Source organism: Phaenicophaeus curvirostris, chromosome 21 (genome assembly GCF_032191515.1).
Source record: "Phaenicophaeus curvirostris isolate KB17595 chromosome 21, BPBGC_Pcur_1.0, whole genome shotgun sequence".
NCBI classification, from domain to species: Eukaryota; Metazoa; Chordata; class Aves; order Cuculiformes; family Cuculidae; genus Phaenicophaeus; species Phaenicophaeus curvirostris.
In genome coordinates this window covers 1,724,115-1,750,385 of record NC_091412.1, presented here as the reverse complement: position 1 = coordinate 1,750,385, position 26,271 = coordinate 1,724,115, and the positions used below count along the sequence as shown (strand labels likewise).

At 44.3% G+C, this 26,271-nt stretch overlaps 1 protein-coding gene across 4 annotated transcripts; it reads right to left on the bottom strand.

Moving 5' to 3' along the window:
- Positions 1 to 253: 253 nt before the first annotated feature.
- On the bottom strand, positions 254 to 25,071 carry RABGEF1 (RAB guanine nucleotide exchange factor 1). Of its 4 annotated transcripts, none has more exons than XM_069873966.1 (11): positions 24,992 to 25,071; positions 12,854 to 13,039; positions 11,201 to 11,367; positions 10,242 to 10,361; positions 8,067 to 8,087; positions 7,015 to 7,181; positions 5,505 to 5,586; positions 4,381 to 4,513; positions 3,746 to 3,837; positions 3,364 to 3,620; positions 254 to 2,373 (listed from the first exon to the last, which is right to left on the bottom strand). In XM_069873966.1, exons 2-11 carry the CDS (start codon positions 13,030 to 13,032, stop codon positions 1,975 to 1,977), a joined length of 1,617 nt encoding a protein of 538 aa, XP_069730067.1. In that variant the 5' UTR covers positions 13,033 to 13,039; positions 24,992 to 25,071; the 3' UTR covers positions 254 to 1,974. The 4 variants fall into 4 exon arrangements, with proteins under 4 accessions (XP_069730067.1, XP_069730066.1, XP_069730068.1 ...); XM_069873965.1 differs by lacking the exon at positions 24,992 to 25,071 and adding an exon at positions 23,850 to 23,870; XM_069873967.1 differs by lacking the exons at positions 8,067 to 8,087; positions 24,992 to 25,071 and adding an exon at positions 23,850 to 23,870.
- Between the last annotated feature and the right edge of the window lie 1,200 nt (positions 25,072 to 26,271).

Sequence of the window (26,271 nt, the reverse complement as noted above, 5' to 3'; positions counted from 1 at the left end):
TTTAGTGGCTGGATGACAAGATAGCATATGAATAAGAGACTGCAGTTACAAAGGCACCAATGAGTTGGTTTTAAGCACTTAATCACTACCATGATCTTTCTGCTCAGAGGAAACCATTGTTTCCTATCTTGGCAGTTGAATGACCAGGAACTGTGTCTCCCAAACACAGGGAATGTACAAGTAGATTCACACTAATCATTAACAGCATAACAAAAGCCAGGGATAGACATTTAGGAACTCATTAACAAGAGAATAATGAACAGACTTTTATTTAAACATGGCAATTTACACAACAGCTAAATGTTTGCTCCCCCTCCCCCAGAAAACCTGTGTACCTGGATAGCAGAATTAGCACCCAGTGTTTGTAAAGAAAATAAAGACTGGTCAGATCCTAAGCAATGTGGGTGCAGTGATATGTGGATACATGAATAATCTTATTTCTTATAATCTGATGAGCTCACCAGTCACCTCAGCAATGGAGTTCTGGGCACCTAGTTCTCTCTAGGTATGCATAGTTCATAAGGCTAAATACACTGGAAAAAAAGGGATGAATCACAGTTGTGGTCTGAAATTATTGCAGTGCAATTTATGAGAGCAGTGTTTTTAAAGCAGTGGAACAGAATAAAGAGGTAGGTACTTCCCCCTTGATGGTAAGAATTTAACACTGCTTAAGAGCAGTTCAAGCCAAGTAGCTGGATGTTCAATATCCCAGGTACACAAACAAGTCATGGCAGACTGGATTAACTGGAAGATATTTAAAATGATACATAAAATGTTTTGTTGGCATAAAAAAGTTACATTGTGAGAGGTTACTTTTTGTAGGATGAGCTATTCTTAACTTGAAATACATCGATTAAAACTGCTAGTAACATAAAGCCCTATTTACCTTGATGTTCAATACTGTAGAGCAAGGTACCTGCCGTTGCTTAAGAGGGGTCACTACAGACCCAAAGACTGATTTTTCATAAAAGAAAGTGCACTTTTCTGCTCAGAGCAATTGCTTGTGCTTCTTCTAAAAAGCAGCCTCTACTTACATGAACTTATTTTATCTACCAGGATTGTCAAAAAAAAGCAACCAAGACCTTGCCTGCCGATGGAAACTACTCAGTGATGCCAGAAAAAGAAAAACCACTGCTGGTGAAACTCTTGCACCACTCCCTCCCCGCCCCCCTTTTGTGCCACATTATGCTATTTTTAATAAGAATATTTCCTTCCTTTCTGAAGCTTGTCTCAACGGCAGTAACATCAGCACTTCTGTGCCCCGATGAAGGCCAGCAGGTGGACTGACAAAGCAGAAAAGCAGAGAGAACGCTTGCAGGAAGAAATGTCATATTTTAAATAGCGCTTCTTGTTTTTACAGAGCAGATTACAAGATGCGTGTCAAGTTTTCAAATCATAACAATATCCTCTGTCTGTAATTCAGACCATCTAGCTTACCGCAACACTGACGGTTTACTTACCTTTATACTGCAATACGATTTAACTGAAACGTGCCAAAATGAACACTTGGATATCATTTTCACTTATACATGCACAGCTGAGACATTAGATTTTAAATCTATTTACAATTTTACATATATTACAATATATTTCAATCTTTACAGCTACAGGATAAATTCAGACTAACAACAGTAGCTTTTGAATTTCTGCTAGAACTCAAATTCTTGCAGTTAAACTGATTATTAAAAACAAGTAAGTGCATGCCTAGACGGAAGCTTTCAGGAAAGATGTCAATAGACCTAGTGTTGCTTAAAAATTACACCAGTTTGTGTAGAAAATGTAAATTCAGTTCAAAAACCCACAAAAGCCTAATAGAAACCTACTCGACTAAAATAAATACAATTCGTTACACTTAACCAAAAATGTACCTTTAAAAATTGATTCATTTAAGCTCATCTGATTTTTAGCCTTAACTTCCCTTCCCAAGCAGCAGACAGTGAGGACAAAGACGCTTTTTGAAGCTAACACTGACCATTATCCTGCATAGACCTGAGGCTGCAGTGGAGGGGGCAGCTTGTCATTCTCCACATTTTCAGAGTCAATAGCTGCTAAGGCTTGATTTTTTGGCTTTATTTCTAATGGATATTTCTCAACAATATCTTGGACTTCCTTTGTAATTCCATCAGTCCAATCTATTAGGTCTTTCTCAAGCTTCTTGGCTTCATTGACGATTCTTTCCTGTCTCTCATTCAACTGAGATAGGAGGTCTAAGTTTTTATACATTTGCTTTACACCCAGGCAAACGTCAGGTGAAAAATTCTCAGATTCTTGCTTCTTTGGGGATGTTTGACCAGTCATAAAGCGATCAAAATCTTCTTGGCTTAGATTTAACGACTGGGCGTCCAGTTTTTCAATGAAGGCCACAGCACAGCACTACAAACGAAACAGAGAGTGAGTATTGCTGCACACTACACAGCAATGTAAGCGGTTTTTATTTTCTCTCCTGCTGTTAGATCAGTAACTGATCATTTTATTTAATGCCTCAACAGATTGCTCCTAAAGAGCTTTCGCAGACGCTAACTAGATCAAACTGTTTGCATGCCTCTCTCCCGAGTTAAAGACTCAGAGAATGATACAGGTGGACGCCACTTCAGCAGAACAGAACGGACTCACTGGATAATGCACATTCCAGAGCACAGGGCCACTGCATTTTGGAGGTGAGAGACCAGGAAGAACATGACAGCTAGACAAGAGCATTATATTAATACTTAATAATCTGATCGGCAGAGATCTGTTATGCCCTTTATCCATTTTCTGAAGGAAGGAACGTCAAATGCTCATCTTATCTTGTGGATGCTCTTCTGCTGAAAGGAAATTTTAATGCTCCGGGTATTTCATTCATTTATGTATTTTCCCTGGAGAATTGCTTTATGGTTAAATGCGAAGAAGCCAAGTTCATAATTGTAATTCCTTCTGATAAAAACAAGCACACCATTAAATACTTTAGAAGACCTGTTTACCTCCACACATCAATGGCCAAGTTCCGCGGTCCCTTCACGAGATAAAACTCTCATGGGCTTAAACAGAGAACTTTGCATCCGCAATATCTGCACAGTTTAAACTCAAGATTTCAGGAAGTACTGATCTCCTCACAGAACAATCGATACCCAAATTTTAGCATCAGACTGTTCAAATAAAGAGATTAATACTATAAAGAAAGCAAAGCATTGCCTGGTTTGGAAAACAGAGAAGGAAAAGATATACAGCAAAGGAGCTTGCTGTACTCTAAGTAACTTCAACCACGATTTGAAAGGCAGTTTTAATTTTCCTTCTGTGTTATGCTGTGTTTGCCTCTACTGGAAACTCCTACACCCAAATAAAAGATGATATTGTACAAAACACCATCACTATTCCTGCGCTTACCAGATTGGTGAAATAGTAGCCATCTTCCCCCGTCATTAACCTGCTCGGATTACAGAAGCGTGTTATATACTGGATGTTAGACTGCAGGCGGGGTGGGTTTCCCTTCAAAACAATGTATATAAGTGTTGGAAGAAAGTCGTCAGCAGAAGCTGGTTCATTTTTTGTGATTTTAATAGCATTAAATATATGCTTGCTGCACTTGGTGATGCATGCTAGCTTATCACGAGGGACACGCTTTGAATCCATTTCGATAATATCTGTAAGATAAAAACGTCTCAAATCATTAAAACCGTATTGGTCCCCCCTTCTACTGATGGCAGAAAATCATCTCTATGAACACGAGATCTGAAATGTAAAGCTATAAACTTCAACATTCACAAACCTGTAATTGCTTTTACAACCATATCTGAGACTTCAGGGATTTCCTCATTGACAGGAACACACAGCATTTGTGGAGTTACCCAATGCAAAGCCCTGTGACAAGAAAAAAGGTTAAACCCTTCAGTGCCAGTAACATTCAGGTGTTTGAAACCAGCTGGTGCTTGAATTCAACGGACAAGGAGTGCTTTGTGTAAAGGAGGCACTAGGCCAGTTACAAGCTGGTTTATTCCACTGAAGTCATTTATTTTCAGAACAAATATTTTTCTTTTTCTGCTATAATCTAACAAAAGCACATAAATTCATTTTCATAGCAGAGTAGTTCCATTATTTCATTATTATATTTCATTATTAGTGTTCCTGCCCATGGCAGGGGTTGGAATTGGATGGGCGTTAAGGCCCCTTCCAACCCAACCCATTGTATGATTCTAGGATTCATTCCTTCTGTTTCTTGAATAAACGGGTTTAACTGTTTCTCGTTAAAAAAATTGCCATTATGGTTGGACTCGATATCCTGGGGGTCTTTTTCCAACCTGGTGATTCTGTGATTTTTGTATCTACAGCAGATTTTTAACATGCTTGATTCTGAGCTCATTCACAGGACTGTGGACTTCTCAAATATTTCTCTTTCAGACTCACCTGATTCTCTTCTGGACAGCAAGATCTTTCTTCTCATCATCAGTTGTTTCAGGGCAAAAGACATATTTATACTGTCGAGTCATGATATATTTTTCAATCTGATCCATTGCCTTCTCAACTTTTTCAGGGGACACTGAAAGGCACAAATCCCGCCCCGACTGAGTAAATAAAGTATCCCACAGTGCTTGGAAGTTTTAATAGAGTTCGGTCCTACTATTACTGAATCAGTACTACTGTCTTGAGCCAATTGGAGTTAAAGAAAAGACATGCTTAGAGTATTTTTACTCTCTATAGCAGAAGTAAAAATCTAATGGTGAGAACGCCGCAGCAACATGCCAAAGCACGTGCACAGGTTCACAACGGAACACATTCCTTTAGCACATCCAACACACAAATTGGGTTCAGCTGTTTGGAGCTTACAAGACTATTTCTCAAAAATTCAGTCTCTGAGAATAAATCCAGCAAGATCTCTCAAGTCCTCTGTTCCTATTTATGGTTAAAAATGTCCTTGTGTATATTTAAGCCATGCCACTTGCACACTAGGCACATAAAAGCAGTTCACAACAGCAAAAGTCCCTCTCATTGGCTTCCTGTGCATTACAACACACGACAGGGCTTGCAGCCTGTTAACTGGGTTGGGGCTCCACATCCAACCTCAGTTTTGAACAAACAGTACTGTATTTAAAACAGGAAATGAAAACCATAGAACCACGTTTAATTGAGAGTTTAAGAAAACCCTGTAAAAATCAATAGTTTAGACTGCAAAGCTTTACAGAAGGGCTGCAGGAATAGTTCTAACTATGGCACTAGAATTTGTGAAAACCTTTCCTAAACCTGGATAGGAGTGCTTCATTTCTTCACAGAAAGGGTCATTTGGCACTGGAACAGGCTGCCCAGGGAGGGGGTTGAGTCCCCTTCTCTGGAGGGGTTTAAGGCACGGGTGGACGAGGTGCTGAGGGACATGGTTTAGTGTTTGATAGGAATGGTTGGACTCAATGATCCGGTGGGTCTCTTCCAACCTGGTTATTCTATGATTCTATGATTTTTACTTGCAAATACAAGAGGCTTTATCCTCAAGTTTTTACTTTTTCACCAGTAAGACATGAGGAAGAGCAACATGATACCTTTCCAACGTGTCTGTAGCTTCTCTGCTACGTTTTGGTAGAAGTCCTGGGCACACTCTGACTGCTCCTCAATACTTAAGTCCTGCAATAGAAAACTGATTCAGTGTGCGTGCGCAGAAGAAAAGGCAGCAACACCTCCAGTGTTTTGGTTTTGATTAAGGAAAGCGTCCGGCTGCAGTAACAGTCTGAGAATGCAAACATATCCTCAGTGGTGTTTATATTGGCTAAACTATATTGAAAAATATGAGAAACAGAGACATTTTGGCTCTTTAACATCTGAAAGACTTAGGTTTGTTTGCAGAACAGATGTATATGAGCAATGGAATTAGACAGGTGCAACACCATGTCCTCCAGGTGCATCCCTGAGGAACAGTGACAAAATAACAGAGCTTATTAACCCTTCTCCCAATTTTGTGTCTAGAGCTTTTCAGAAGTTATATACAGTGTACAAAAAAACCCTAAGAATATCTCTATAGTAAACACTTCTAGTGATAAAGTTACTAGAAAACACATTCAGAATGGAAAAACAACACTGGCTTTTGAGCATTGACTGAGCTACTGAACAGCAAAATGGGGGCCGAAGGGCTAAAATTAATTTTACCAATCAAGTCGGTTCTCAACATTAAATAGCGGCATTAAACTATACATTAAAAAAATGGAGAGCAAACTTAGTCTCTGTATTCTCCAAGGCAAAAACCCAGGTCAGCTCCCCTGAACACAAAGCCCCAGCTCTGATGCCAGGGCTGCATTTTAGGGCTGGTTTCTGTGTAGCAGTGAATTTTATATTTTGAGAAAGATTTCTTTTTGACTGGCACAAACTATCAAGGAAACAAGCAATGAGAGAGGGCCTTCAATGTTTAAACCCAATAATTGTAATATTTCCACAAACCCCATGCTAAGAGTGAATCAATTCAAAAAGAAAAAAACTCCAAGTTGTTCAAAGTGAAGGGTGTGCAAGAATCCAGCAAAACTCCCTTTAATTTCCAGTCGACTCCAGACTCATTCCAACTGTAGGTGGCACTGCAGGCACATTAATATTTCAGGAACATTAAATTTTTTATATGGAGAATGAAGATGCAACCATTATTCTGCATTAAATCAAGGTTCAGTCAAGTTCCTCCTCCCCAAAGGGGGATTGATACTGTAACGTCGTAGACTTACTATATCTACAAGACATTACACAAAGAGGTTTTAATTTCCACAAGTCATATTTATCTAGAAAATTGTTTTGTTCAGCAGACATTTGATTTTTCAGAACTGATTTATTCAGGACGCAAAGGGAGGTTCTCTAAAGATACCTGAGATACTGGGGTCAGAAGGTTTCTTTGGTCATATCCCCTACCAAAAATTCAGAGTTTAAGACCGGTACTAGATCTTCATTTGACAAAGTGTTTCAGCTGCAGGCTCCTGTATTCAACACATATATCCAAACTTCTGGAAAAGCAGCAGCATTTTCTCCATTTCTCCCTATTTCCCCATTTTCCTTATATAAAATGCATGCAAAACTTACCCTTTTATGATTCATCGTGTCCAAAAAGAGTTTACATTGCTTATAGATATCTTGTCCAGATTTATGATATGTCTTGAGAAATTCTATGAACTCCTTGGACACTCGATCTGTCTCGATGCTAGCCTGCCTGTTTATAGAAGGGCTGGGAGCCTTGGCTTCTTGGATCTCTGCTGGGAAAAGTTGTGCACATCAGGTTACCTCTTTCACACTGATGGATGAATTCAGGAAGTGTTTAACATGTATTAAAATTTCAGGTTGTTTTTCTCCCAACCGTGCAGGCGAATAAGCATTTATTTCTCAAGCTTCACCAGTGAAATGCTGGATATTTATTAAACAGAACTCCAGAAAACTGAGTATTCCACTGAAGTGAAACATTTATAGCCACATCCCCATGTACACTAATGGCCTTTTTATATTAGCAGATCACTGTAGCATGGGGTTGTTTTGCAGTTTCTTAAGTTTTCATCCCCAGATAAGGTATCTCTAAACAAGGTCAAGGCTTCCAGATGGGATTCTGCAGCAGTTTAAGATAACGGAGTGGTCCCTTTTCCCTTCTCCGTCACCTGTACATTCCTGCTCCTTTGCTTGCACCAACACAAGTGCGGATTCCCCTGGTTCACACTGCTCGGAGCAGTGAGAGATCAGTGCTTCTCATGGGGCTATTTTTAAGCTGCACCAGCTCCCCAAACTGGTTTCCTACCAGGGCACAGGAGCAGCAGCACAAGACAAGGGAGGGGAGCAGGAGGTTGGAGGGGATGCAGCCGCCGTTCTTTGGCCGGGCAGCAGATACACAGAATCACACCCACAGGGTAAATGTGAATTTGGCCATTTGTGTTTCAGCAAGAGCAGAAGCACGACATCTATTCCAGGAAGAGTTTGCTTGGCACTCAAGAAGGAGGTAGGAACACAAACTGCACACAGCACCGGATGCAAGTTTATACAGCTGCAACCACAGGGCTTTTCCACAGAAACACATTGGATTTTCCAAGGTACACGTTGCATGTTAATTCTACCGATTCGATACCTTCACTACCCATGTTTAGGTCACCCACCTTTCAACTTGCCAGCCAACACTGTTCAAATGAAGGATTGAATAGAGATGATGTAAATGAACATGATGAAAAGCAAGCAGCAGAGAGACAGAAAACATGAAAATATCCATGATCAACATGATACAAACACAGCTTCCAATCTGAAAACACTTAACATGCACAACAAAACAATCCTTGTCTCAAGCAGCACACATGCAGAACTCCAAAATCAAAGCAAATGAATGGGATGAGGATATTTAAATTGGGATGTTTCATTTGAACATGAGGTAGATTATCAGAGGTTGTTTTCTGTTTGTTGTTATTTGCTTTTAAAGAGATCATAGAATCACTGAATCATCACTATAGGAAATTCAAAGCTGTATGATCCAGTGACTAATAACTGTGGACCAAAGACTCATGAGGGCCTCCGCGCTGCAGCAGAACCATCCCTGGCCAACCCTGGTCAGGTACCATTAGAACATTTCTGGTAGTTAAGTGATAGGAATGGAAAATATTTTGCAAATATTTACACTTATTTACATTATTTTACAAATAGTTACTGCAGTAACTGAGACAGAAAGTGCCAATCAGTCTCTTTTCTGTTAGACAGGAACACTTTTTCCAGAGAGGATTTCCCCCAGCCTTCTTTATACCTAAGATTCAAACGGGAATGCCTGCACAGGATTCCAGCAGAACAGCAACTATTACTGCCTGTTGATCTAAACTGGTCACATTTAATATGACATAACCAGTAAGAAGAGAGCACAGTTTTGAAGTAATAAACAAAGCAGGTCCCCCTTTGAAAGGGTAGAATTAGAAGATATCTTTTCCACAAATACTCACTTCATTTCAAAGAACAGCTGAAGGTTTATTTGCTCATTTCAACACTGATTTCACCGTATTAAAAGAATAATGAACCTCATTCTGCTCTCTGACTTTAAGGAATATGATTTTTTCAGTCATGACTTTAAAATGGATTATTTTTTAGTTACTAGAGATATGTAGTCAGCTGAAGCAGATCAATGTTAATGTAGGCATAGCACAAAAAGGAATGTTCGACTGAGCTGTCTTTAATGAGTTCCACCAAGTGACACGCAGTCACTCAGAAATGCTGTAAGTTTGTTAATCTCTGCGTTGAAGTCCTGATTTAAGAGAAATGAATCTGTATAATACGCCCTGGTTATTAAGGACTGCAGGAACAAATGTACTTACAGCAACAAAGTATTTTTAGCTTTGTCATGTATTCTAAAAGAATTAAGTCTAACTAAAAAGAAGTTGATTAAGAGAATAAATTCCATCGGAACAAGTTAAAGAGAATCTAGCAGAGGACATGGACTGAAAAGAAGATAAAGAGTATGGGAAGAGTTAAGAAAGGGTCACCTTTACAATGAATAAGCATTATTAATATTAAAATGTTTCTCAAGGTATTCTATGAAATGCTAATTGCCACAGCAGAACATCAACACTCCAGTGATTCACTATGGTTGTGCCATGGTCATGGATCTGAGGCCAAGCAAAGAGCATTTAAAAAGTGTTGTCATGTGCTCTTCCACACACGCACTCACCTTCTTCGTAGAAGTGTAAATAACAAATGGTACCTCTTCAAATTTCTTTGGTCAGAAGAACACGGCAGAATTGCAAACAACTACCTTAGGACAATGTCCTGAAGCTCTCTGCATCAAGGGTTTTGGCATCCTTTTGGCTTGAATGAAACCAGTACAACTTCTCTTGATTAGAAATTGTTTTTGATCCTTGTAACAAACATCCAGAGATGTTATGAGAACACACGAGTTCTCAGAGTGTGACCTATGACACTGAAGTAGTTTCAACTCAGAATCAGATTTGTAATGGTTCCCTGCAATTACTTTTTGATAAAAAGATGAAGCAGCACAAGGTTCAGCTACTTCTTACAAAATCCTTATTTTTTGGAAGCTGCAGAGCCCTTCAGCTGTCATGCTAAGGCAGAGCTCAAAGCTGCAGTTTATCCTATACGCTCCCTACCAAAAGGCAATGAATTAGTTTAGAGGTTCAAGTTCACCTCAGGATGCTAGACTTGCTTCTTTTTTGTCATCTTCATATTCCACAGCACATGTTAGAACTGGCACAACCCTAGTTCGCATTTTGCAAAGCCCAACTAAGAAGTAAGCTCACTAAAATTGAGCAGACAGCTCGCTCAGGCAGGCTGTACCTCATTACCTTCAGTAGGGGAAGCCAGTTCCCAGGAGGGAGTAAAAATCTCCTTCAAATCCCTGAGAATGTTATCAGCATTGCGCTCCCTCCCAAGCTGTCCTTGCTTAACGATTTTCTCTTGAGCCGCTGAAATAAATGCAAAAGCAAGCGAGACACCAAGAGCAGAAGCACGTCAGGAGAGAAGGTGAAGGGGATAAAAAAAAAATATGGAAAATAAGACAAACGAACGTAAAATAAGTTTTTAATACATAGCTGAGTGCCTCACTTAGCCAGCTGCTCCCCATGCACCAACACCAACTCTAAGATGAAATTCAGACACATTTAAATTTCTCATTAAGGAAATGCATCGTCTATAATGCTTGGAGACATTCATGGTGCTGCCTCTTCTGGAATGCCTCCTCCACGGTCTAGCATTTTCCATTTTTGCCCATGTCAGCTATTGCTATGCAAAGCCATCAGTGCCATTAATCATTCTTACTTGTCACACATACTGTAGAATAAACATTGAGCCAACCACAAACTCGGTATTCACAACCCACGTGTGAAAGGAAGCTTGTAGTGTTTATGCATATTCATTTTCATTTAAAGGCACCCTGCCTTTAATTTCAGTTTTCCTGTTAAAGCTGTTGATGTGAAAGTATCAGGTGATGCTGCCATGTGAAATCAACACTTCTACTACACTTAGGTAGACCAGTCTGTTTGAGATAACTTTAGTGGAAGAACTCCTGTACAATTAACACAGACACAGCCACGGGTTTAGAAGTGCACTGTGCTACTGAAAGGATTGCTTAGCTTCACCCAAAAGCTAATGTTTTCCTGTGTTTTCAGTAAAATTTGCTATATTGCTCTCCAGAAGCATCATTCATCCAGCTTTTTAAAGTCAAGTCACAGAGCATTTCACTGCCTTTTAGTACAACACATCTATCAAAAGTACTTTTTAACTTAACATGTTGTACAGCAATTACCCTTCTTAGCTCCCGTTCTGGAAGAAGCAGTGAAGAACTTCTTCACAGTAGTGACCTTCCGTGTTTTCTCATTGGTTTTCTTTTCTTCAAACTTTGAAAAGGTCAGTGACTGTGCCCCTTGGGTGCTCTGGCTGCTGGCATACGCTTCTTCCTCCTCACGTTGGAGCCTGGAATTAAGAAAAATACAAGTATAATTTCATTGCTTAAAACTAGAAAAATAAGCTAATTTCCTGCGTAATGAATAATGACTCATTTGCCATGCTAATTCTCCTCTATGCCTCTCTTCATTTCTAGCTTCCCACCACATCTCCCTTCACCACATCACATCCACTCTTTCCATGTCGCAGTGGTGAAAGTGAAGGAAAGCTGAAGATGGCCAGGCAGGATTAAACAGCAAGGTCAAAAGGAAGGAGACTGAAGTACAGTCACGGTCACTGTCCTTTTATGTTGCAGTCCTGAATTCTACAAAGGTAAAGTGGAGGGGGAAGACTGTGGGAGCACTTCCAATTGATTCAGTTGCTTTCCTCTCCGCGTCCTGTTCCAAGCTTCACCCCCTTTGACCACAGACAGTCCTTTGCCATGTTACTGAAGACAAAACCCATGGCTTGCAGCGGAGGAAGTGAAATACCCTGTCACAACCTCAGAAATAGTCTGGGAAATAGATTATTGTCATAATTTGCATATATGCTTGCTTGAATGAATGAGGCGAAGCACTTCACTGCAACACCAGTAGGTGTGTTGCAAAGACCAAGCCCATCTTTTAATCTACAAGTAAAAAGAAGGAGGGAAGGCAAACATTCCTCAATGCCTCCTTTTCTTCTTATGCAGGAGGAATAAAATGGGTTAAATTCTATTGATCTTCAAGATGCTAAAAGGTTGAACAACTTTCTTTAAACATCCATCAAGCTCAGGAGGGGCTATAGACAGTTTGGCCTTTATAATCTCTTCGATTGTGTCTTATCCATGCTGTCAAGCCTGTCAAACAATCACAGCTTATCCGGTCCTTTAGCATCTCCCCACTGAACAGTTAGAATTCCTCAAATGCTCTGTTTTATTGTATGCAGACTTTATAAGCCTGACAGCATAACTATCTTCTGGAATAATCCTGAAGCATTTATTAACTGTTTAAGCCAACTTTATGGCAGAGGAAAAACTGACATGCTTAGAAAAATTAACGAAATTACTAAGGCTTGGATGCTTTTGGGCTTAACTTTGCAGTTTCAAAGAACAATTCCAGACCAAAGATTGTGTAGTTAAAATGTAAAACCATCGTGCTGGCCACATTCAAGACAATAAAGGCAGTCTCCAGAGGCAGAGGTATTTTATTCAAAATTTTTACTTTCACCACTCTAACTGCTCTTTAGAATTACAGATTTCAGCATGCAAATTAGGTCAAAGTGTTTGTTGAGAAGTTGGGGGGGGTGTTTACTTTTGTTACTTCACAGACTTTGACAGAAAACTCTTAAATTAGAATATCATAAATATTCATCTTTGCATCAAAAGGAAGACTTTAATTCCTGCTGGAAAGGTCAAATTTGAGAACTTATGATGCAACTGAGCCAGAGCAAATAGGACTAGAAAAGAGAAGGCAGGAATAGTATTTAGAGAAGTCACTCTGCTGTAAAGGATGAAGGAATAAAGAAGGCTCTTTACCGCTCTGCCAACTCCCAATCCTCCTGGATCTGTTTCTGCCTGGCCTTATGGTATTCCTCTCTCCAGCACTTGGAGCAAAATCCTTGCCAAGCAGGATTGCCATAGTAACCACATCCCTTCTTGCACAGTAGCTCCGACTGATCAACGTGGATTCCTCTGCGTTCAGATTTCAGGTTCATTTTCTCCCTGTTTAAAGAGAAAATGGTTAAAGACAGAACCATGAGAACAGCCTGCTAGAAATAATTCCTTTTGAAAGCTCGCCTTTTCAAAAGAAGTCACCTGTTTTAATTATTTAATAGTTCCATAGCAACAGAACGAAAGGGAACAGGAGGAAGGGCACAGTTACACAACCACACAGCAGACAGCCAACTGCAGCATTAGCACGTGTTTGCACAGTTTGACCTGCAAACAGCACTGACAGCTGGGCTGGAAGGCAGACGAGCAGTACCAGTCGCGCAGCTCCGTCCCCTTGTGGGAAAAGGGCATAAGACTCTGATCTCAGCAGCACATTGTTGCAAGGGAGGGAAAAACAAATACAGAAGGTTACAGTCATCACCAAAGAGAAGCAAACTGAGCAAGAGACAAAATGTAAAAACGTTCGTATTCAGGCTGAGACAACCTCTGCCAAGAGTCACACCGGTGGGACTTTAGGCAACACATCTAGATGGTCTTTAAGGTCCCTTCCAACTCAAACTGTTCTATTATTCTACGACCTTTGGCCTCAAAGAACATGCCTTCACAGAGCAGTGAAGTATCACAGCTAACATAGCAGGGCACATTAACGCAGATGAGATGTGTCTCCAGTTCCTCCAGTACTCAAGTGACTTCAGAGTCAACCTGGGCATCTACACACAGCACAGTTCTACAGAATTTACACACGTTGACTGCAACAGATTTATTCTCATGCCAACACCACCACTGTGCCTGTCGTCCAACAACCCGGTCCTCCCCTTTGTTTTCTTCCTTGACAGAAACCAACCCACGTGTCAGCTTGCTCCTAAAGGCTTTTTAACTACATTGTTCTAATTCTAAATGCTCAAATAATTTTAGGAAAAAAGCAGCTCAGGATCACCTGCATTAGCAAGTTGAAGGTCCGCATATTAAAATATTGACATTTGGATAGCAATATTGACATATGCAGACACTAGAAATATAACAGCATGGCACTGGGAAGCAGGTCTTGGTCACCAAATCCAGCCCCTTTTTCCTCCTGCAATCCTCAGCAGCGAGTGTTTTGTACAAGCTGAGTGAATATCCTGGCAGTTCCATTTCTTGCTCTCACATTCATAACCAAAGGCATCCCAGGGGCTTCCTTCCTGTAACAGGAAAACCAGAGGAGTTTGACACCAATTGTGCCCTGCAGTTTGCATACCCTCCTCTCCAGCACGTTTCTTAAGATCACATAACAAGAACGGAGCACACTGAGATGCAGTGTGTGGAAACCTAGATAAAAAGCGATCTTCTTAAATTAAAAGAACGTCAGTAATTGCCAGAACAACCATATTTTGCCCCGAGATACATAATGATGCCTAAATTCCTGTGTCTGAGGAATGTGGATCTCTAGTTGCTCATGTTTCTGCCCTACAAAAGTCACTCCCTCCTGGTAGTTGTGGCACTGGCAGTCTCAGAGCTCAGATGAGCCCCAGACTCATCCCTGGGACACCGAAACAGATGTGAGGCTGTCAGTACCGAAGCAGCTTTCAACAGGAGGAGGTAACAGCTTTTTTTTTTCTCCACACTGAATTATATAAGATCAAACATTTGAAAAGACTGATAAGGTTTAACATTTCCCATAGATCTAAACAAGTTATCTTAAGTAAAGTAACGGGAAACACGTCATCTCCTCTGAGGGGGGAACAAATTAAATATTCCATCTCATCTCTGTAAGTATTAAGGCTCCTTACACTAACACCAGAGGACTTGGGGTGCTGGTAGAAGAGAAGCACAATATAAGCCAGCAATGTGTGCTCGCAGCCTCGAAACCAACCGTGTCCTGGGCTGCATCCAAAGCAGAGGGACCAGCAGGGAGGGAGGGGATTCTGCCCCTCTGCTCCGCTCCGTAAGACCCACCTGGAGCCCTGTGTTCAGTTCTGGAGTCCTCAACATAAGGACATGGAAGTGTTGGAGTGAGGCCAGAGGAGGCCATGGAGATGATGTGAGGGCTGGAGAACCTCCTGTATACGGACAGGCTGAGAGAGTTAGGGCTCTTCAGCCTGCAGAAGAGAAGGCTGTGGGGAGACCTTAAAGCAGCTTCCAGAGCTGAAAGGGGCTCCAAGAGAGCTGGGGAGGAGCTCTGGATCAGGGAGGGCAGGGACAGGAAGAGGGCAATGGTTTTGAGCTGAAATCAGGGAGATTGAGGTGAGATCTCGGGGAGAAATGTTTTGCTGTGAGGATGGGGAGGCCCTGGCCCAGGCTGCCCAGAGCAGTGGTGGCTGCCCCATCCCTGGAGGGGTTCAAGGTCAGGTTGGATGGGGCTTGGAGCCCCTCATCCAGTGGGAGGTGTCCCTGCCCATGGCAGGGGTGGGACTGGATGGGCAAACCATTCTATGATTCAATGACCTTTTCTCTCTTTGAAAGAGGCAATGAGTTTCTAAAAATAATCCAAAAATACTTTCATTGTAGACACCTGCAGATTAAGGGAATCAGTCTCCGGACGGCATAATTGACAGAGACACCTTTCCCCATTTACACACTGAACACTCTCTTTTCTTTCCCACAGCAATGTCTGACAGTTTACACCCATCAGTGAGTTCTGCAAAGCAAAATGAAAAAATCCAACTAGATTTTTAATATTTGAAAGCGCTTTACTTCATTGCCACACAGACAAATTAACAATGGAAAACAGGTACATTGCTTTCACATAAACGTCTTTTGGTTTCTTTACTGTCATAATTTTCTGGTTCCTCAATGAAAGTCTTTATGTTGACTACAATGTCACACAGGTCTGCTGATCGGGACTCTATCTGGCAGATCAGACATCAAAAATCAGACGTTTGTCGCCCACACAGCCCGTAACGGAAATTGCATGGTGGCAGTATTTGGAAACACAGCCCATGCTCAGAGCACCCCACATGCCCTTCATCATCAGTTCTGAAACAAATGGGGAAGGAAAAAGTTTCAAACTCTTCAGTTGCTCCTGATCCAGTTTAGAGACTGCTTCCTAAAAGCAGAAGCTGCAGCTGCACTTTGATCAGAGGCTCCTATAGCAGATGCCTGTGTTAGAAAAAAACACCATGCATGAAACTGGCTGTGCTGCCATTAATGGTAAAGCTCATCAGCCCAAATGTTTTCACTTAAATTACAGGGAGCTATAAAGACGCTGGGCTGCACACAGAGAAGTGTGGCCAGCAGGGCAAGGGAGAGGATTCTCCCCCTCTACTCTGCTCTCCTGACACCCCCACCTCAAGTCCTTTGTTCAGTTCTGGAATCCCCAGATTCCAGAGTGACATGGAGCCGTTGGAATGGGTCCAGAGGAAGCCACAGAGATGATCCAAGGGCTGGAGCACCTCTGCTCTGAGGCCAGGCTGAGAGAGTTGGGGTTGTTCAGCCTGAAGAAGAGAAGGCTGTGGGGAGACCTTAGAGCAGTTTCCAGCACTAAAAGAGGCTCCAGTAAAGCTGGAGAGGGGCTTCTTCCAAAAGCCTGGAGCGATAGGACAAGGGAGAATGGCTTTAAATTGGAAGGGGGGAAGATTTTGATTAGTCATTAGGAAAAAATTCCTCATGATGAGGGTGGGGATGCACTGCACATGCTGCCCAGAGCAGTGGTGGCTGCCCCATCCCTGAAGGTGTTTGAGGTCACGTTGGATGGGGCTTGGAGCCCCTGATCCAGTGGGAGGTGTCCCTGCCCATGGCAGGGGCTGGAACTGGGTGGGCTTTGAGGTTCCTTCCAACCCAAACCATTCTGTGATTCTGCGATCTTCATAACAAACTTCAGAGAAAATCTACACTGATCTCGGTTCCCCAAGGAAAATCACATCCCTAACGCTATCACCCTCTACAGCAGAGCAAGTTACAACAGCTTTGCAATTCCACTCAGAGACCAATTTAATGAATTCAGGTGTTTGTTGATTTTAAACGCACAGTACTTTGGATGCTCTGATTTTTGGAAAATTAAAGGAGCAGAATAAAATACATCCCGTTGCTTCAATTCTACATCAACACCTGGCTTTCCATGCCTGTTGTGCACTTCCACTCTCTATACAACCACACCACCATCAGCTTTCCGTATCCACAGAGCTTTAACCACACACCAGTGCTGCAATCACCTCCGGCATCCTGCTAGCCCTGAGTGTACATAAGAACTAAAAATAAGGTTCTGCTTAGTGTCAGAGTCCAGCGGCTTTCCCTGAAGTAAGCGAGGCAGGTCTCGGAGCAGCAAGATCCTTTTATAATTGGCATTCTTTCTGGTGAGGTTTGTCAAGAGCTGCAGAGCCAAGCCACTAGAAAGCAAGCTGTTCTCTTTCCTCCCCTGCAAGTGCTTTTGATTGCAGTTACATCAGTTCCATATCCAGGGACAAAAGAGGTCACCCAGAATCAATATGAAGAAATCACATGCTGCGTGCAAAGCAGAGGCTTTCTCCTTCCCTTCAAGATGGTCATCACAGGAAAGTTTCACAGCTGTTGTTTTGCAGCCCAGCATTTACATTTTAATGAACAGAACAGCTCAACAAGTTTTAATAAACTGAATATGAAAACCCCTTCTCAAGTCAACTTTCCACAACTAACTCACTATGTATGATCTTTCATTCCTAAACTGTTTTGTTGGAATTGTTCTGTGTCCAAAATGCTTTCTGTTCCTTTCTTTCCTCCCTTTCCCTCTCCAGCTAAAGGTCTTTCACTCTTTATTCAAAGATCAACTACTCAAGGTATTTGCACAGTCACGCCTCTTATTTTGCATGGTCAGACCTCTTGCTTTCATTCCTGCTCTGAATGCATGACCTGTTCAAAGTTCTGAGTAACATAACCCAGAAGCAAGGACAAATGTGTTTTTTTCTGGAGTCAGAGGCAGGTGACTGAACAACTTCCATGTGCCTGAGCACTGAGAAGCCAGGAAACAACGGTAAAGCAAGGTAACAAACCTACATATCAAAAAAAAAACCAAAACAAAACTCATCGTCTAATCAAGAAGGACAATAAAGTTCCAGAAGAGCACAACCCAAATCCACCAGTACAATTTGGAGAGGCAAACTGCACCAAATAGCTGTTTTATGATGCATCTCCTGTTTCCCAATTAAAACGCTTCAACAACTTCAGGAAGCACCGTGTCTCCCTCCCAGACGCAAACGTTTGTAATTTAAAGTATACTCATACACTGCTTTGCTCTGCAAGTGCTTCAAATAGTTCTGCTGTGAGTACAGCCCAGGAAAGCTGGAAGGATGTTTTCTTACATTGTTCCTCACGAATGCCTTGACATGGAATTTTTCTTTTAAACGTTTCTGTACCAGTACAGGACCTCCCTGAAGCTTAATGATAGTGTTAATGAGCATCAACCCTTTGAGAAGTTTAACAGAGAACAGGCTCTTAGACTTAGTTATTGATTGATAAAATCCTAAGTTAGAGCTCTTCCCCTCCCATTTTCCTCTGCAATGTCAAAATGGAAACAACCAACCCCTGATCATGGTCTTCAAACACCCTACGTGGTTCCTTAGAGCATCCCTGCTGTTATATCATGCCTGCATAAGTGGATTTATTCCAGACAATTACAACATGGGAAGCTGTCCCATTGCTGGCAGCCAGTGTTATCCGTACCACAGCTAACAGACGACTGGACTGCACGGGCACCAAAGAGCTTCTTGTCTTACTGCCACGAGCATCCCCAGGCTGGTACCCACATGGCCCGACAGCACGCTAACTCCGAGCCACAGCACCAGATGCCCCTGGCTCTGTCTTTTCATGCTGTTCCAGGAGTCAAGCTTAATTTTTTCCAAACTGTATTGTCACCCAGAGCAACGATTACTCGTGCACCATTGGTAAGTGAGGCATCTGATACATGTTACGTTAGATACACGTGAAGGGCTGCGCATCAAATGTCTCTAATCACAGCTCAGATCTCCTTCTGTAGCTTCTTCGTAAGTGTCTTAAAATATTTAGTTTCGTTATGACATTAAGCATGTGAAAAAAAATCCACCACTGTGGTTTAATTCAAATTTAGCTTTTTCCTTGCTTTAATGCAATTCATTCTGAAGCTCTTGAATACATTTTCCTATCTACACACTTTTCTTGTTGTACCCTGCTTCCTCACACGGGGAGGAGGAGCAGGCGCTGAGCTCTTCTCTCTGGGGACCGAGGACAGAAGCCGAGGGAATGGCAGGGAGCTGTGCCAGGGGAGGGTTAGGGTGGACCTGAGGAGAAGGTTCTTCCCCCAGAGGGTGGTGGAGCCCTGGAACAGCTCCCAGGGAAGCAGTCACGGCACCAAGGCTGACAATATTCCAGAAGCGTTTGGCCAAGGCCTCAGCCCCACGGTGTGAATGTTGGGGTGTCCTGTGCAGGGACAGGAGCTGGACTCGATGGTCCTTGTGGGTCCCTTCCAACTCAGGACATTCTATGACTCAATGATTTTGAGCACCCGTTTACTCAGGGCAAATACTTTTCAACAAGTGTGGTGCCAGAGTTCATCCCCTGCTCACACTCCTAGATTTTTCCCATCAAGCTTGCAAGTGTTTCAAGAAGAACATCAATAAACCATAGCTCTGACTGCAGAAAATGGAAACGCACATAATTTGTTTCAGAGGGACAGACCAGCTGTCTGCCCCACAGCTCCTCGGTGGCTGTCAAAGCTGCAGCTGCAAACATAAGCGCAAACAGCAGTGGTTTCAGTTACCACAGCCACAGACAGACGTCCGAGCCAAAACCAGAAAACCAACCTTTCTGCAAAGTATTGCTGGCAACAGCCACATCACTTTCCCCAAGTCACACCCTGCAATCCTTCTCTGAAGATTTACAGAAGAAAACACAAAAAGAATTAAGACACCAAAAACGTGTTTTGTTATCAAAGATGGAGAACCAAAGCCTGAAGGTCAGGCGGGAGGGTGAGGGGAGAGAAGACAAAAGAGGGTTTTAAGAAATGTTTCCCATTGACCTGAAGTGCAGCAGTGTTCACTGAATGTGGGTGCTTAATAAAACCTATACTCTGGTGTTCAAGGAGTTTCATTTCACTCTTCATGATGAGGCCCTGGCCCAGGTTGCCCAGAGGAGTCATGGTTTCCTCATCCCTAAAGGTGTTCAAGGCCAGGTTGGATAGGGCTTGGAGCAACTCCATCTGGTGGGGGTTTGGAACTCAATGGGCTCTGAGGTCCCTTCCAACCCAAACTTTCCTATGATACTATGACATACTGCTACCTTTCTTATCAGTCTCAAAGCTCTTGACAGCAGCAGAGCACGATATTCTAATTTTCACACAGACCAGACTACAAAACAGCTGAAAAAATTCACAGTAAGCTCACTGAAGGAGGTATCACAGTCATGGCAAAGAGCAAGCACGTTCTTGGCTTTCATGTGGTACAAGAAAGGGGCTCCTTTCAACAAAACAGGATCTGTCCCTACGGGCTGATTCAACACACGCATGAAAGAGACCACAGATGCGCAACACAGCCTTTTCAGCAACAAACCTCAGATAACTTTCACAACACATCAGGGTTTTCAAACACTGCAGACTCAGCTTTGGCTCCAGGACAGGCACTATGCGTGAAATAGGTTTAGAACTGGTATGGATTTATCACGAGTTCAGAAACCACTGGCCTGTTTTTTTCTGTTCCTTTCTTACCTGGAGCTACCTCCCCTCCCAGGACCAAGTTGGGAGACACCATCACTGTCGACGCAGGTTGCATCACTGCCGCAGCAACACAATATCAACTTCATCAACTATTTATTAGTCCTGGATTGATTAGGCCATCATTGAATCACAGAATAACCAGGCTGGAAGAGACCCACCGGATCATTGAGTCCAACCACTGCTATCAATCACTAAACCATGCCCCTTACTACCTCGTCCACCAGTCCCTTAAACACCTTCAGGGAAGGTGACTCAATTGAAAGAAGTGGTTGAAAAAGCTCACATACCAAAGTCAAGCAGGAGGGAGTTTCATTCAGTCAATCCATATTGAGGTAATTGCAAATCAATTCATAATTATTACAAGTTATGAAAAATATCTTCTACAGAACTCTAATGCTAACACTGAAAATGACCAGACTGCCTTTGCAAGACTGTTCTGTACATGAGCTTCAATATCGGCACCAAATTTCATTGACCACATCTAAAGCCAGGAAAAGGCTTCACATAACAGACCAGAAGCAGGCAGGCTGATCCAAAGGGACAAAACTGCCTTTGCCCTCCAGGAAGACTGGCTCAGCCTTACAACTGTGGAATGGTTTGGGTTGGAAGGGACCTCAAAACCCATCGAGCCCCACCCCCTGCCATGGGCAGGGACACCTCCCACTGCATCAGGGGCTCCAAGCCCCATCCAACCTGGCCTTGAACCCCTCCAGGGATGGGGCAGCCACCACTCTTACCCCAACAACCCACACCAGCCTTTTCACTGCAGTGAAGCGAATGTGATTTGGCTCTTCAAGTTTAAGTCTTCATAGCACTCAATGAACAACTTGCATTAATTTTTCTCGTTAAAACAATACCACAGTGCTCCAAAGAACGCTCCCAATATCTTCTGCAGCATCACGCATTGCAAGTGATCATTAGTGGCCATCCCCAGACATGGAATTTTGGAGCAGGAAAAGAAAAGCTGGGGAAGTCTCCAAACACACGAGTCTTGCTGTAGCGGTTGCTGGTTTACATTTTACTGGTGCATGAATCATACACCAGATCTCACATCAGATCAAAAGAGCAGCAAGTCCCACCCAAAACTTTATGCAACTTCAGTTACTGAAAACAAATGTACAAAGCACCCGAGAAAGTGCATCAAAACCAAGGCGGTGGTCGGATGGGATGGGGTTAAGGTGTCTAACGACAATGAATTTTGCCTATGCAAACACATCCTTAAAATAACCTTCTTATATTCCAGAGAGCACCCACTGCCCCAAATGCCACAAACTTATGAAGAGCCATGTGTTGCAATAATCATGATTCATGTGTAAACACTCTAAACATTCAGGCATGTAATTAGCAGGAAGGTAATTAGAGATGAGTTAAGTTTCTCAAAAGGAAAGGGTGGGGTGATACGCTCCAAGAGACTCATGAACAGAAAATAGGAAAGCCATGAGACAGCTTCCAACTTAGGAAAGAAAGAGGGTCACTATCTTTGTGGAACAGATCCTACAAGTCTTTGCAACGTGAATCTTTCTTGCAAGTAAGACATTTTGCTGATAGCAGTTGTTTCCTAGAATAAGCAGCACGGATCGCTAACAAACGGTCGTGGGGAAAGAAGCAGTCGTTGCTCAGCCATCTGAAAGTAACCACACTGCCTGGTGCTGTAATTGGGAAGGGGAAATTGCAACTGCTACTGAAAAACCCCCCAAACCTGCTGGGCATGAGGCTCCAACGCCTGCCTGAGGAACTCACAGTTCACTTCTTCCCCCTCCCACATCAGTACAAACCTTTAGCTACGGTTTTGCTTGTCCACATCAAGTTCTTAATTACAGCCCGTGGTGATCAATGCTCAAGGAGAAGATGAACGCTCAGGGAGGAGCAGTCGCACCCATGAACTGCAAGTCTGTTATCTCACCATCTACATGTGACTCGTAACCGCACTTTTAAGTGAAATCACAAGAGCCATCTGAAAACTGCTTTGTACTGTTTGACTGGGAATTCAAGCAAGAACATGAAGAATGCAATTAGCTAAAACTTCTAAAATCTCCCCAGAAACAGCTATGGTTGGCTTTGACAAGCACTGTGTTCTTTGCCAACTTCCCAACCACGTTCAACTGGGTACAGAGTGAAACTAAATTTCCTAGAACCTCAGAGAAAAATTTACAGACATCTTAAGCACTTTGTATCTCACTTATTACTGACAGGAGTTCAAAGCACAATTTTTAGGTCTTGTTTTCAGACACAAGTAGTCCATCATCCTTCTTAAGGAGAAAGAGGGAAGATTGAGATGAGATCTTAGGAAGAAATGTTTTGCTGTGAGGGTGGGGAGGCCCTGGCCCAGGTTGCCCAGAGCAGGGGTGGCTGCCCCATCCCTGGAGGGGTTCAAGGCCAGGTTGGATGGGGCTTGGAGCCCCTGATCCAGTTGGAGGTGTCTCTGCCCATGGCAGGGGTGGGACTGGATGGGCTTTGAGGTCCCTTCCAACCCAAACCAAAAATAAGCAAGCATAACTGGGGATTTAATAGGAAACTCCAGGAGGGGAAGGAGGGAGCCAAGACTGTTCCAGATTAGATAACACCGCAAATTCAACATTTTTAAAAAACACAGGCTATGTCCAAGCTTATAATCATGGCTTGTTGTGCAAAGAGATCTCATGAAGTGGGCTAATCGCCTTTATATCCTTGTTCTTCTCTACTATAGTGTCTTGTTTTGGGGTTTTTTTGCCAGCATTCTATCGAGTTCCAATTCCCTTCCTAATCCTTCCCCCTGCACAACTCCTGTGGAATCACACCCAGAAGCCAACCTGTCTGACTCCTGGGTAAAGAACTGTTCCTGGGAAACACTGCATCCTGCTATGCCGATTCATCAATAGCAGCAAATGAATCCCAGGTCACCAGAAAACTCCCGACACATCCCAGAGCATCATCCCAGAGCACCCGCACAAGGACCTGGCAGCACAAGGCACTCTTCTGAACAAAGTTTCATGACGGCACAGCAAGAAAGTATGGCGAGTCGTGTCAATCATGGATTTCAATCACAGTCCCCACAAAGCCTCCCTTTTTCCAAACCTGTGCAGTGCTGCTGATTCCCAGCACTGTGACAGTTTGAATTTTGCCGTGCCACCCTCTCCGCTGCCCCAGTGCCCATCACACAAGCGACAGCGTCCCCTCCACAGAGCAAGGCAGCCCGGCCCGGCTGGATTTCAGTCCCAAACCACTCCCTTGGAGGGTTTCTTTTACTTGGAGTGCATCGTTCATCTGGCACTACCTCACACCCTCCCTGAAAAGGCAGCCACTCCCTGCTTCAGGGAATGACTTGAACACTGCACATAGGGCTCACACAGCGACAAACACTTAAATACACTTCAAACGTCTTTTGGTTTCAGTTTAAAGGACTTGAATCCCCAGCCTTATTGCAAGAAGCTGTGCAAGCAGGAACACTCAGAAACACTCAGAAGAGTCAAAAACCACACGGATCCACAAAGAATTTAGCAGGGAAACAGGTTGAGGGGGCAGATTTGCAAAGTTACCAGTGACACCTTCGCCCCGATTAACTACTGGAATGCACACATGGAATTAAACAATAATAAGAATATAGCTTATACGAGCAACTTCATTTCCGGAACTGCATATGGAAGAAACAGGTTTGTTGAGTCCGCATCCCGGTGGGCTGGACCCGCTGGAAAAGGGGAAAGAGTGGGGAAAGAGAACGGGGCAGGAAGGAAGGGGGGGAAAGAATGGGGGGGGACGACAAGAATGGGGGGGGACGACAAGAATGGGGGGGACGACAAGAATGGGGGGGACGACAAGAATGGGGGGGGGCGACAAGAATGGGGGGGGGCGACAAGAATGGGGGGGGGCGACAAGAATGGGGGGGGGGCGACAAGAATGGGGGGGGCGACAAGAATGGGAGGGGGCGACAAGAATGGGAGGGGGCGACAAGAATGGGAGGGGGCGACAAGAATGGGAGGGGGCGACAAGAATGGGAGGGGGCGACAAGAATGGGAGGGGGACGACAAGACGGGGGGGGACGACAAGACGGGGGGGGGACGACAAGACGGGGGGGGGACGACAAGACGGGGGGGGGACGACAAGACGGGGGGGGGACGACAAGACGGGGGGGGGACGACAAGACGGGGGGGGACGACAAGACGGGGGGGGACGACAAGACGGGGGGGGACGACAAGAAGGGGGGGACGACAAGACGGGGGGGGACGACAAGACGGGGGGGGGACGACAAGACGGGGGGGGACGACAAGACGGGGGGGGACGACAAGAAGGGGGGGACGACAAGAAGGGGGGGGAAGAGGGGAAAGGGGCGAATAGCAGAGGGAGGGGAGGGACGGGGGAGCGGGGAACACGCCAGGCCCGGGCGCGCTCACCGGCTGCCCCGGGCGGGGGGCCCGCTCCGCTCCGCTCCCGGCGCCCCGGCCTCCTCAGCTGGCGGCGGCGGCTGACGGCCGTGACGTCACTTCCGGGGCGGGGCGAGGGAGCTCGCCGGAAGGGCGCGAGGCACGGGCTGCAGGGCGGGAGGACATGGGGGGCGGGGCCGGAGGAGGGGGCGGGGCCTAACGGGCCGGTGTCTAAGAGGAGCCGCCTCCAGGAGGGGGCGGGGCCTGAGGCGGGGCCTGATGGCAGCTGGGTCATGGAATCCTAGAATGGGTTGGGTTGGAAGGGATCTTAAAGCCCATCCAGTTCCATCCCTGTCATGGGCAGGGACGCCTCCCACTGGACCAGGGGCTCCACGCCCCATCCAACCTGGCCTTGAACCCCTCCAGGAAGAAACAGGGCAGCCACAACCTATTCCATTGTCTCACTCCTCTCATGGTGAAGACATTCTTCCTTATGTCTAGTCTAAATCTGCCCCCTCAAGTTTATACCCATTCCCCCCTCGTCCTATCACCACAAGCCTTTATGAACAGTCCCTCCCCAGCTTTCTTGTAGCCCCTTCAGGTAGTGGAAGGTCACTATAAGATCTCCTTGAAGCCTTCTCTTCTCCAGGCTGAACAAGCCCAACTCTCTCAGCCTGTCCTCATACAGGAGGTGCTCCAGCCCTCTGATCATCCTTGTAGCCTCCTCTGGACCTGTTCCAATAGCTCCATCTCCTTCTTACGTTGAGGATTCCAGAGCTGGACACAATCCTCCAGCTGAGGTCTCACAAGAGAGGAACAGAGGGGCAGAATCCCCTCCCTCACCCTGCTGGCTACTCTTCTTTTGATGCAGCCCAGGACACAGTTTGCCTTCTGGGCTGCGAGTGCACATTGCTGGCTCATGTCAAGCTTCTCATCGACCAGCACGTCAAGCCCTTCTCTGCAGCCTGCCCTCAATCACATCTCCCCCATCGTGTACTGAAAACAGGGATTGCCCCAAGGTGTAGGACCTTGTACTTGGCCTTGTTGAACCTCATGAGGTTCTCACAGCCTCACTTCTCCAGCCTGTCCAGGTCCCTCTGGATGACATCTCATCCTTCCAGTGTGGTAACTGCACCACTCAGCTTTGGTGTCATCTGCAAACTTGATGAGGGTGCCCTCAATCTCACTGTCAGTATCATTGATGAAGATATTAAACAGCACCGGCCCCAGTATGGACCCCTGAGGGACACCACTAGTCATGGATCTCCATCTGGACTTTGAGCCATTGGCCCCTACTCTGTGACCATCCA